Source organism: Habropoda laboriosa, unplaced genomic scaffold, assembly GCF_001263275.1.
Source record: "Habropoda laboriosa isolate 0110345459 unplaced genomic scaffold, ASM126327v1 scaffold33, whole genome shotgun sequence".
NCBI classification, from domain to species: Eukaryota; Metazoa; Arthropoda; class Insecta; order Hymenoptera; family Apidae; genus Habropoda; species Habropoda laboriosa.
Window position 1 is genome coordinate 784,235 of NW_017100187.1, and position 12,083 is coordinate 796,317.

Sequence of the window (12,083 nt, forward strand, 5' to 3'; positions counted from 1 at the left end):
TCCTGGTACTCCTGGAGTAAATGAATTCACAAATTCGTTTAATCGAATACGTTTAATCGAATACTTTATAAACAATTCTTTCTATATACTCGATAGACCTGAATCCTCAATTTCATGGACTGCGTCTGCGAACGTCTGAGTGTCGCGCTAGAAGGTTGCCTCACCCTCGTAGGTTTGCCAAGGTTCGAGCTTCCTGTGCTACTTGCAGAAGACGAACTCGAAGAAGATACGGAAGACACTCCTGGGAAATTGAAATAACGCGAAAATCGTTTAGCGAAAGAATATCCTTGCTTCTTTTTCTATCGGCGATTCAATCCCCCTTTAGCCGATGTAGCCTACACTCGGATCGAGCGAATATACCAACCGGAAATAGAGGACGAGCCGCTGGCCATGGAGTATAGGGAGGCGGATGCGGGTACATTTCCTGCGACCCATCTTCCTCCAGGTCCAGGCACCCCTACAGGCACACCAGTGCCCATATTATACTCTGACGCGCTCTGTGGCAGTACCCAGGACTTTCCAGACATCGAGTACTGCGAAACAGAAACGTTTCACCGTAGAATATCGGAGGGAAAACGTACAGATTCATCGATTCGTTTTTAGACAAGATGCCTCTCTCTCCCTCGTCACACAAAAAGCTACGCGAAATTGCTTTGATGGGTTTGATCGAACGGGGCGAAAACGTCGGTGAAGCGAGGGCTGAACGAATTATTCACGGGTCGTGTGTCGTCTACGTAGCTGAAATCTCGTGAAATTAATTGCCGGTCCAGGCGATATTTATTAAAACCGTTCTCCCACAGAAAGGGAGGGAGGGAACATTTGGACGGTCACACGTCGCGGCGTAACGTTACGCGAGCTCGTCTATTCGAGGCGAGACGAGTGGCTCCTCGAGTCCGCCCCAATTAACGACAATTTTCCAGCGGTGCAAACGAATCGAGGAATACCACGTTACTCTACGCGCTTCAAGAAGCGTGGAGATTCTCGAAACGCGAAGGTACCTATTAAATCTCTCCCTGTGTCGAAGTGGGGAGAGACACGGTCGCTTCGTTGGGTACTTACGTCTCGAGGGATGAGGGTTTGTTTCAGACGAAGGATTTTCGCCCTGCATATCACGCATCTCAGAGGCAACAGCCTCTGCGAGACCGCCATTTGTATCGTTTTGACGAAGCAACGTCTGCAACATCCCAGGAATAAAATACAACGTAGGCAAGAGGAAAATTGGTTTTCTTGCTGGGAAAATTGATAGATTACCTGCAAACCACTCGATGACCACACGGAGCCGTCTGCATGGTTGCTCTGGCGTTCACGCAGATCACGCACTGCGAGAAGGAACGAGGATTTAATTAGAATCGAATCACGGCGAGACGGTGAAGAGAGCATTAATCTAATCGTTTCAGACTGAAGATAAAAGGCAAAATCCAATAAAGTCCCTTCTGGGAGTTCCTGGTCGGTCAGCAGAAATCTTCGACGATTAACCGGATGAGAGTGTTCGTCAAAGGAGGCAGTTTACGTAAGGATCAGGATTTACAGGGGGATTTATAAAGAACGAAAAAGAGCTCACTTTTACAAATTCATTTATTTCAATTCCTTGTACTTAAACTACGAACCTTGACCATTTCTACGCTATCTCTCCGCAAATTTTACAGCTATAATATGGTATCTACAGCTCGGTTTATCCATAGTTCTCTGCGTGAAAAATCAAATAATTCACTCTGGTTGCCTTCACTGTTAATTAATACAATTCTTTTACTCATTCCTCAACGTACCCATCTGTTTGCGCATGTTACCCATGGCACTTGCCGCGTTACTCGCCAGATTTTTCATACCGTTAGCCATGGCATCAGCCGCGCCAGCAGCCGCGCCAACCATGGCATCAGCCGCGCCACCCATGGCACCACCCATGGCACCACCCATGGAACTACCCATACCGCCACCCATGCCACCACCGCCAGGTGGTCCCTGTCCTCCTGGAGGAGGCGCAGGCATGTGTGCAGCCCTCTTGCTCCTCATAGTACTCGTAAATCCAGCAGAAGAGGACATTTCCATCGGTGGTCTGTGGTCTAGCATTGGTGGTGGTTCACAGGGAAATTGATCGTTTGGATCGCATGGCAGCGGCGGTCGTTCATTCTGTGGACTGCGTTTCTCTCGAAGGTTCTCATGGGAGGAACTGAACTCTGACGGAGCACCGAGGACCTCGAATGAAATTTGGGTATATTTTTGACGATTTGTTATTTTTAATTGTACAGGTTGAATAGAAGGCAGGATGAATGGCAAAGATCGCTTACAGACAGTCCAAACAGGCAGATCACGCTGACGACGACGACGACGAGCAGGCACTTCATGATCGCTGATGCTACGACACTCGACACTGTTTCCCCTGGTTTTCGCCCGGGGGAATAAATAGTCGCGACGTGATTACGCCGGAGAGAGAGAAAAAATGTATATATATACACAGGAGGGGAGAAGATATTGCACGGTGGATCGCACGCGAAAAGGAGCCAGCTGAAAAGGAAATGATCGTCGGGCGTCATTATCGGCCCCGCTCTCCATTGTCGCTCGTTATCCTCCGGCTTACGACGATTTAATGTATTTTTCTTCTTTTTTTTTTTATCTCCCTTTGTCACGACCGTCGGGCCGGAAATGACGGATATTTTAGGAAAAACAACGGAGACACACGGAGGAGAGTTACGTATGTCTCTTCCACGATCGTTTATCTAACGCCAGTTTGATAATTACGATGCTTATCTCTTCAGGAAACAAATTCACATCGGCCACGGACAATCATTTTCTTCGTCAATTTTCATATTACATAATCGCTCGAGTTTCCACGCGACCGTGTCTCTCGTCTGTTTTGATCGTTTTTTAAATAGAGAAGGAGACCACGTCGCTGTTAAATCGCCTTATTTTTCCTCCTATAATTTGCTGAAATTCATAAACATAGGACGTGTCGTGTATAATTATCGCGCGGTGTCGATTCGATCCTCGAGGCGTTATTCTCGCATGCCCCTACTCGTCTACGTTAACCAAATGAATTATCGACTTGATCGAAATATTAATAGTGGAGGGTGGACGAGCGATGTCAGGAGTCGCAGGCACACTTTGTCAGGCCCGTTAATCGACTTTCCCGGCCCATTGGCTGGTCTATTCGCACGGAAATTGCAACTTTTCCGGACCAACGGGTGTCTTTCGCGCGGCATTAGAGCCTTTCCCTCTCAATGTACTAACCACGTCCGTTTAACCGACGAAAATTCCCCTCTTGCAAATCCTCCGTTCACGTGTGTCTATGTACACATATGTATGAGCGTATTAATTCCTTTTCTGGGTCACTGTACCCGCTCGATTTTCCCCTTTTTTAACCCGTACACACCCGGATTCGTAGCCGCGAAAATAATCCACCGGTGTCTAAAATAACCGTCGATCGGTTTTTTCATCCAACAGGGTTGTTTCCTCCTCGAGACGGATTTTTCACTTTTGCTCTCAACTTTCCTCCCCTATTCGTCACCGGTGGCAAATTACCGAGTGCCTCTCCGTCCGTCCGCGAAAAACACTTCGGCGTTCTTGCTGGAAAAACTGGACGGAGGAGAAAGAAGAGGAGAAAAAATTGAAATCCTATTATCCATCCGTAGATTGATCCTTTGAGAAATTTCTCGCGGAGGTCAAAAGAGGAGACGCCTTTTTCCTTTCTTTCTTTCTATTACGTTCCTCTCGGCGAAGGGACTTGGATAAATCTCATTCCTACGCCAATCGGCGGTCCTCCTTCTGGTGAAATTACGAATTAGGCTTGATTACGCCTTGTCCCCGGCAGCAAGGGAGAAAGTAACGAGGTTACCCCGGAGGAATCCTCGAGGAGACGAGGATAGAGGGGGGTTGGAAAATGCAGCTGACCTTATCAGCAACGTGGGACCGACTCAGGGACTCCCCTGTAGAGTCTCTTCCCGGGGTGTTAATTGAATCGTAGGTTTCCGCGGGAAATTTCTTTCATCCTGCGGCGGGATTAAGTGGGAATCTCCCACCTGCGGTTCGCCTTCGAGGGGAACACGCCTAAGCATCGAGTGCTGTGGTTTCTAGTTGATAGGAACAGGTTGAAACGAAAATGTTCGAGTTGTAATTCTTTCAACGATTTCGTTACCTTAGGTAGCTTCTAACGAGGAGTATAATCGTTTAAAATTATAGATGTAAATAACGTACATTAATATGACAAATGAAAAATAAGAGAATTTAATTATTCGTATTTAACGTACCTGCGTGAAGTAAATTGTTACGATATAAATTAATGAAATTCTTTGATTAACAGCGAATAGTTGTTTTTATTCAACGAATAAAACCGTTGTTACACTTGATTCACTTCAATTTATCAATACTTCCTCTGCGCTCTGTCTACGTTACTTTACGTAAATCAAATTTGTAAATTAAAAGAGAGAGTTCACTCACCTCGTCCTCCTGTGAAGAGGCCAGTTCCGGCTCATTCTTCTCCAGCTTGGTCAACAGCTTGTCCTGCGAAAGGGAATAAAGCATGTTTTATCAGGAAATTCGTTGAAAAGAATGGACTGGTTGGTACAACAGATCGATTTTTTTCTTAGGAATCTGTTAAATTGAAGGCCTGCTCGTTTTCGTGGAAGTCTGAACAATAGTGGTATATAGTACTTCGACAATGGTTTCCGGGTGCTATTCTTGCACCACGCGTACTAAGAATCGATCGACGTGTATTATTTCTTTACCCCGTTTCCACTATTTGCCTCTCGTTTTAGCTGCCTTTCCACCTCAATGGACCACGTCGTTTCGAAACTTTTCCACTCAGACTCGAAATACAATTTCTGTTTTTCCCTCCCTCCCTCTGGTGGAACGAAATCTCGATGGAAGAAAGGGGAAGAGAGAGAGAGAGAGGGATGGAAGGTGGAGAGAGAGAGAGAGGGGGGAAAGAAATTATAGACATCGCGAGGGACAATGGTTTCGAAATGGAAAATTGGCCAGTGATTCGAGATGGTACACGGTTAGTGCGTCACAGTGAAAAGTTGCTGTACCAATGCTGGCAACGGTGGTGGGGATATTTTGCGCATCATCCCCCTAATATCTGGAAAGCACCCTGACCCAGATACACGTACGTGCGGAACAACCGGACGCGGTCCTCTAGCAGGATCATCCGACATCAAATGAAAACCTCCGCGACACTCGCCATTCACTCTTCTCTCTCTCTCTCTCTCTGTGCACCGCTGTTTTGTAAGGACTCACCGTGACAAATCACCGAGTACCGACTGATATCGAGATGGATGCGCCCCGTCAATTTTATTCCAGCCGAACGGCAGTATCCGCTGCGTGAAATTTTTCGTGAAACACTCGATCGAACGATCGGATAACGAAACGGAATATCGAGAGATATTGAGGGATGAAATTTTCAGCGTGCGTCTATCTGACATGGATGTAGAAAACGTGTTTTTTGAATTTTCTTTATGGGCTCGGGTGGAAAAGTTGTTAAATGGGATCTTTGCACAATTTTGTAGGCGATTTGTACAAATTGAAATTTTTTTTAAATTTTTAGACACGTCGTCTAGTATGCTAATTCTTGTAACTTCTGAAACAAATTCAAGTCGTTTGGTTCGATTTTTAAAGGAGTTATAGTGCTCCAAAGAGTGAGTATTAGTGAGAGTCACTGTCGAGTGAGATTTTGGTCGAGATCTGATAAAAACAGTTACATCGGTAACAGAAATGAACTTTAATTTGTAAAACTGAAGATTGGCAAATTTAATTAATCTACAATACGTCAGCTTTTCTTACTTAATACAGTACTAAAACAGCAAATAGCCGACGCTTGGATGCACAGTCAGGAAAATAAATCATACGTCAAAGGGTTAAGTAAAATAATTTAACAGAAATGAACTTTAATTCCTTGCGTCGGGTACAGTTTTTTAATGTTAAAATATATTGAAAATTGTAGGTACAAAGTGCTCGATTTTCTCGTCAATATCTCGCTTCTAATTTTTAAAAATTTTTTGAAAGTTTGTTCCTGGATTTCTCTTCAAAATCGCAGAAAATCTGTCCACAGATCTTCTTATCACGTTGGACAGTGTTTCCGAATAATTCTGTTTTAGTTCATCCCAAAATGTCTGGTGTTAAACCTCATTAAAATACCAGCCATATCATTAAAAATATATTTCTTAAATATAATTATTATCAACTGAACGGTTCATACCGAAATAAGCAACTAAATCTTTCACCCAAACTTGATCCGTTCTAAGACATTAAAGTGTCCCATAACTTATGAACATGAACAGACGAACACTTTTATTTCGAGCAAATGGAAAAACTTGATAAAGCAAGTCTCGTCGAAGTAACATAAAATTCAAATTGGTCCAGGTTCTTTTCACTATTTTCCATGAATTATTACTCTACTCAGAACTGTTCCGTTATCAATGAAGATTCTAAAATAGAGACAGCTATCCGGTAAGTTATTTATGGAAGCAGTTCGAAGTGGAGTTAGAACCGATTAAACAGCTGAAAATTTCACGCTCGCCGGGGTTAACAGCATTATCGCGTGGAAATTGTGCAATCTCGATTCGATACAGCAGCAAATTTCTACTCGTTCCCATCGATGCCAAGAAGGCCGTCAAACATTCGATTAGTCAGCGATTTATTGCCTTCAATTTTCCCCGGTAATTGTCGATCTAGCGACACACTGTGTCGGTCCATCCAGATCAAATCTTCAGGAATAACCGATTTAACGAGCTTCGATGGAATCCCCGTAGAAACTAAATCGTGACATTTTTACTTTCGAAGGTCGCGAGTGAACGCGTACAATGGTCCAATAATCATTTTCGCGTAGAAAACACCAAAGTTGGTGGAAAAAGAACGTTGCAACGATTGGCAGTCATGCTCGAGATCCCCGGCATCCCACAACATGCTTGATCATTGCTTTCGATTTCTGCCCAGTTTGCTGCTGCACCTTTCGTCGAAAGCAATTCACCTCTTTCCGCGGTATCTTTTGATTTCGGTGTACAGTGAGTCGACATGATACCGTTCTTTCTCGTTTCCCTTCTGTGCCGGCTGCTCGTGTTCAGAAGAGGTAACTATCAGTCTTATTCATTATCTCGATAACAGCCTTTTTAACTCGTTAACCCTTTAACCTGTAACAAGACTCGTGGCAGAGACCCTGGTCCTAACGTGACAAAACTGGTTAACTTTCGTTCGAATTTGTAACACTGGAGATTGCTAAGTCTAATTAATCTGTAACAGATTAGCTTTTGTTACAGAGTTAAAAGAGTGAACGGCTAACGCTTAGATGCACAGTCAGAAAAGAAATCGTAGGTTAAGGGGTTAACTGATTTCTTCGTTTGTGTATTCACGAAACCAGTTGGTTGTCAACTTTCGACGATCTATCTGTTGCCTCGAGAATTGATCTCCTCCGAATCTATCGAAAGTTGTTCCGGTTAGTAGGTTAAACTCCTCGGGAGTGCTGCTCAATCGTTCCCCGAAATTAGGCGAAATTTCGTGGGTAATTAGTTGGAGGCTCTCGAGAGAATAAAATCGTGGAAAGGATCTAGAAATCGCCGGAGGCATTGTTTTCCTCGGTTGTTTTAGAGAGGCGCTTTTGTGGCTGCCGCGTATTCGGAACGAAGGAGGCGGATAATGGGACTATTTGAATTTCGGTGGATCGCCTTTTCACCTGATAAAAAAAATGCTTCTTTTCACCGACGAGTGCCGGTTTATCGAGCGAAGAAAATCCCCCGTCTTTCATACCGCACGGCGTTCCACTATTTCACAAGTTGCGCGAGTATCCGCGGATTAATTAATACATTTTAATCACCACCGACAGAGGAGAGAGGTTCGCTCTCTGGAGCAGCTGAATTTCAACTTAGAATCGCAGGATAGTTGCCTCGATACACCACTTTCACTTCGAACACCAAAGTGTAACGAGTTCTCTGTGGAAGTACAGATGCGCCAGATTTCGTATTAACATAAATTGACCGCGTTAACTAGCTCGCGCCGCTTTCTGAGCCGTGATCCAGCTCTAAACTCTCCGCGAGCGCGTTATTTCCCCAATTCAAAATTCACCTTGATTACCGGGGAATTACGATCGAGCGATGACCATGGCGAATAATTTCACGTTACAAGATCACGGCTACCGTGTCCTCTCAGATTAAACACCAGTGATCGATCTATCGCAGAGTACCTGTCTGTTTCGACGACGATTCGTACTGACTCGCTCTTCACGCCTTGTTTCACGGTATACGGTTGATCGACTGTTTCTCAGGATACTTTCCCCGACGCGAAAGAACTCTGCTATGATTTTCTAGCCTGAGAATAACGAAAGTGTTAGCTAATTACAGTGTTCGTTGTTTCTTTCGGCTCTTCGTTAACACTTCCGCCGCGGCTGATTTTAATACGCAACGTGTGCGGCGAAGGGTAAATTTTTAATTATGACTGAAAAATTCGTTGTTTCGAAATTTGAGTTACTAAATTAGGAAGATGCGCGAAGGATCAAGTATTAAATTAAGGTAAATGCGCAACAAAGAGTACCAAGAGGCGCTGATAGGCCTTGATTTTCGCTTCAGAGGATCTATTGTTTCTACAAGAAATTACACAAGACCGGCTAGAAACGTTTCAGTGGCAGGTTTATTCCACTCCACAGGACCATTTATTATTCCAAAGTCCAGGCACAGGTTGGACAAACATTCCCCGTCGGGCTTCGATAAAAATTTAATCGCCGTCCGGCACGACACCGCGGCTCGCGAGTATCACGCGACAGATCGTAACGAGACCGTCTGAAACGCGGATCCGTCGAAATTACACGAGGCCTCTCCCTGCGCCAACGGTAAGCGTCCACTGGCAAAATTTACCAGGCCCATAAAACGACCGTAGCTGATTTACGTCGACTATTCGAGGATAGAATACCCTGTAACGCGTTTACTGCTTTCGCTAAAGTATTAAACCGCGTTTCATCTGTCACCGAGACTGGCCACCCAGGCCACGTTTCCTTCCTGTTGCTTCCACTCCTGCACGTTTAACAGTTTTCAACCGTTCGTCGTTCCTCTAGCCGGGGCTCTATTTCGTCGGTGTGTGTAAATTATCGTAGAGTTTAACAAGAGCGGAAACACGACACACGTAATCCTTGGTGGTGAAAGAACAACCATTTGGACGCGGAGAAAGGTAACGTCGTTGGCTCGTGGTCGAATCGCACGCGACATCACGTGACCGTTTTCAGGTTCAATGACGAAGACCACGGGCGATCGGTCGAGGCCAGAGCATCGACGAGAATTCCTGGCTACCTTTGCTTTCTGCCACCAGGTGAGAATCCGTTACACGCCTCGCCACTGCCGTACGGAACCTGTTCTTATTGCTGTCCCATCAACGTCGATCGTGACATCGAGTATCTTCTCTTTACCAGGTATTATTTTCACGCACTTTCACGGAGAGCGTGCGAGATCTCGTGTCAACGAGGAAAGGTCCTTAAGTGTGACGCGACTTTCCAAGTAATAACTGACCTATATCGGTTCTTTTTTTTTTCGCGTGATGAATTCTGAGATTGGAATTTCTGGAGAAATTTGGGAAATATCATTTTTCTTGTGAGCTGAATTTGAAGGTCGGAGTTTCGGAATTTTGGGCGAAATTTGGAAAATACTGAATTTTTCTTTTCTTAACACGTTCCGTGCCGGACCGATTTTCGGTGACTGTCCGTTCACGCCGCGCGGGTCGTATGCGCCCCACGTTGTCCAGACTAACACTTTTGCTTTTCACCCTATGTGTCTTCCAATATTTACAATATTGCAAAAATCATTGTTATCGTGAAAAAGGTAACGTTCAAGATACGCGATAGAGCAAAGGAAAAATGTTTGTTTCAACAAATTATCGCCGTAGTTGCACAGCTTAAGTCAGCGGAAGGAAACGGCCGAAATATCAAATTCACGCGGCACGGAACGTGTTAATTATATGTGCCTTTAAATTTCCAAAATTATTCTTTCGGAGTGAGTTTCGTAAAAATAGGCGATTCACACTTGGGAACCTTTATACTTGGTCATTTGTTACTTGAGCAATTTTTTTCGGGTGCTGAATTCGAAGATTGGAATTTCTGGAGAAATTTGGAAAATATCGGAGATTGGGAATTTTGGAGAAATGGAATTTTTATTTTTCATTATATATACACTACCGGCCAAATGTTTGGAATCACTGTGCACAAAAATTCCCCCAAAACGTTAGCATTTATAATAATTTTCCAACGAATTTTTTATTATTCAAATCAATCGAAATGAGATAAAGTGCTATTGATCTCCACAACGTCAATTTCAAATCAATAAAGAATTAGTAGCAGATTCAATATTAATATAAATTGACAGGTGATCCCAAATTGCCAGAATTATTATTTCGAAGTGAGTTTCGCAAAAATCGACGCCTCGCACTCAGGGACCTTTATACTTGGCCATTTGTTACTACTGGATCAGACACCGATACGAGCAAATAAAGCTACGTTTTTTATGCCAGGAGGAACCCGACATGTGGATCCATATTGACGATCTCCGAGCCTCAATCGCTGCGGAACAGCAATTTCAACGACAGATATCCGACCGTAATTTTCATCCACGGATACAGCGCGAGCGCGACCGAAGGAAGTGCGGCGGCAATTCGAGAGGGTATTATATTCGACCTATTTTTAATTCGATCCCTTCCTTATTATTCTCAGCATTTCCATATCTCTCGAATAGGTTGCAATTTTGATTACCTCTCGATCCAACTCAACAGTCCCTCTATTAAACGTTGTCAAAGAATTTACATGGAATATCCTAGCAGGATGTTCCGCGAGATTTGTACGAAACGATACATCTGGCAGAAAACTGATGGAACCAGGCTGGCTGGCTACATTAGTAGCTACAAGAATCAGCAAGCCACTCTAACACATTCTGACAGAATGATGAATCGTTGATCTCACCGCGAACTTCACCCCTTTCACTCTGGAAACTTCGCCAGAGAGTGGTATCCATATTTCTACCCTCGCCTCCGAACTGTGACATTCGTTTCGACCCCCTTTCAACGTCCAACTAGAGTTTCCAAATCGCCCAGAAACTTCCCTCGATTTGTTTCCGTGACAGTGAATTAATCAATTGAAGAGCGAAAGAGAGAGAGAGAGAGAGAGAGAGAGGAACGAAACGACGCGGTTGAACTTGAACCGGGTCCATACAAATGAATTTTCTTCCAGTGTATCTGAAACGAGGGGAGTACAATCTAATTATGGTGAACTGGGGCAAACTGGCAGCCCTGCCATGGTACGTGACAGCAGTGAGGAACACGAGAACAGTCGGACCTCAGGTTGCTCGTCTGGTCAATTGGTTGGACAGACTGGGAGCTGTGTCCCTGGCCAACCTGCACGTAATTGGTTTCAGTCTGGGGGCTGAGATCGCTGGTTTCATGGGGAAAGCTCTTGCCCCGAGAAAAGTGAGCTTCGAACATGTTACGATAATTGACCTGCTCCGAACCGTAACCTTTCGAGTAGCAGACAGGACAATTTTTCAATAGAAATCGATAGAAATTAATATATTCATAATTTTCTTTTTTTTTTATGTAAATTGATTTCAAAGAATTCTAATATTTCGTTAGGTTGGAAGAATCACCGGATTGGACGCGGCGTATCCTCTCTACATGAACAGCGGAAGAGAGGGACATTTAACAGCATCTGACGCGATGTTCGTGGACGTGATTCATACAGACGGAGGAAACTTTGGCTTTCCAAATCCCATTGGTCACGTGGATTTCTATCCAAACGGTGGTAAACCTCTTCAGCCTGGATGTAATCTGCAGAGTGTGATCAGGAACAGCTTCTCCAGGCTCATCAATCAATACAGTACGATCTTACTTAAATCGAAATTGTTAAAAAAATATCTACAAGTGTATTTTATTATATTTTTTCTCTTCTACCCAACTAGTCGTCTGTGGACACAATCGAGCCTGGATGCTCTACGTAGAATCCGTGAGAAATCCCTTCGGATTTCCAGCCAGCCGGTGCCCAAAATGGCACCCTAATATCCGAGTGAATTGCAAGTGGACACCTGACGTTCTTATGGGATTTGCGGTAAATCCCCGAGTCAGAGGGAAGTTCTACT

The 12,083-nt window shown here is 44.2% G+C and overlaps 2 protein-coding genes across 3 annotated transcripts in view; both read right to left on the bottom strand.

The window, feature by feature from the left end:
• The window catches only part of LOC108579534 (eukaryotic translation initiation factor 4 gamma), a 27,502-nt gene that overhangs the window by 788 nt on the left and 14,631 nt on the right, over window positions 1-12,083 (bottom strand). Inside the window, exons 3-8 of the mRNA XM_017943093.1 lie at window positions 4,432-4,494; window positions 1,252-1,319; window positions 1,060-1,174; window positions 365-533; window positions 99-241; window positions 1-11 (exon numbers count right to left, since the gene is read on the bottom strand). The exon at window positions 1-11 is cut by the window's left edge and continues 114 nt beyond it. Of these exons, the coding sequence (XP_017798582.1) occupies window positions 1-11; window positions 99-241; window positions 365-533; window positions 1,060-1,174; window positions 1,252-1,319; window positions 4,432-4,494 (569 nt within the window). The remainder of the gene's footprint in view (window positions 12-98; window positions 242-364; window positions 534-1,059; window positions 1,175-1,251; window positions 1,320-4,431; window positions 4,495-12,083) is intronic.
• Window positions 1,592-2,401, bottom strand: LOC108579535 (POU domain, class 4, transcription factor 1-like). Of its 2 annotated transcripts, XM_017943096.1 has the most exons (3): window positions 2,286-2,401; window positions 1,767-2,193; window positions 1,592-1,686 (listed from the first exon to the last, which is right to left on the bottom strand). In XM_017943096.1, the coding sequence occupies exons 1-3, from the start codon at window positions 2,340-2,342 to the stop codon at window positions 1,673-1,675; spliced, it is 498 nt and encodes a 165-aa protein (XP_017798585.1). In that variant the 5' UTR covers window positions 2,343-2,401; the 3' UTR covers window positions 1,592-1,672. The 2 variants fall into 2 exon arrangements, with proteins under 2 accessions (XP_017798585.1, XP_017798583.1); XM_017943094.1 differs by lacking the exon at window positions 1,592-1,686 and having other exon boundaries at window positions 1,699-2,193.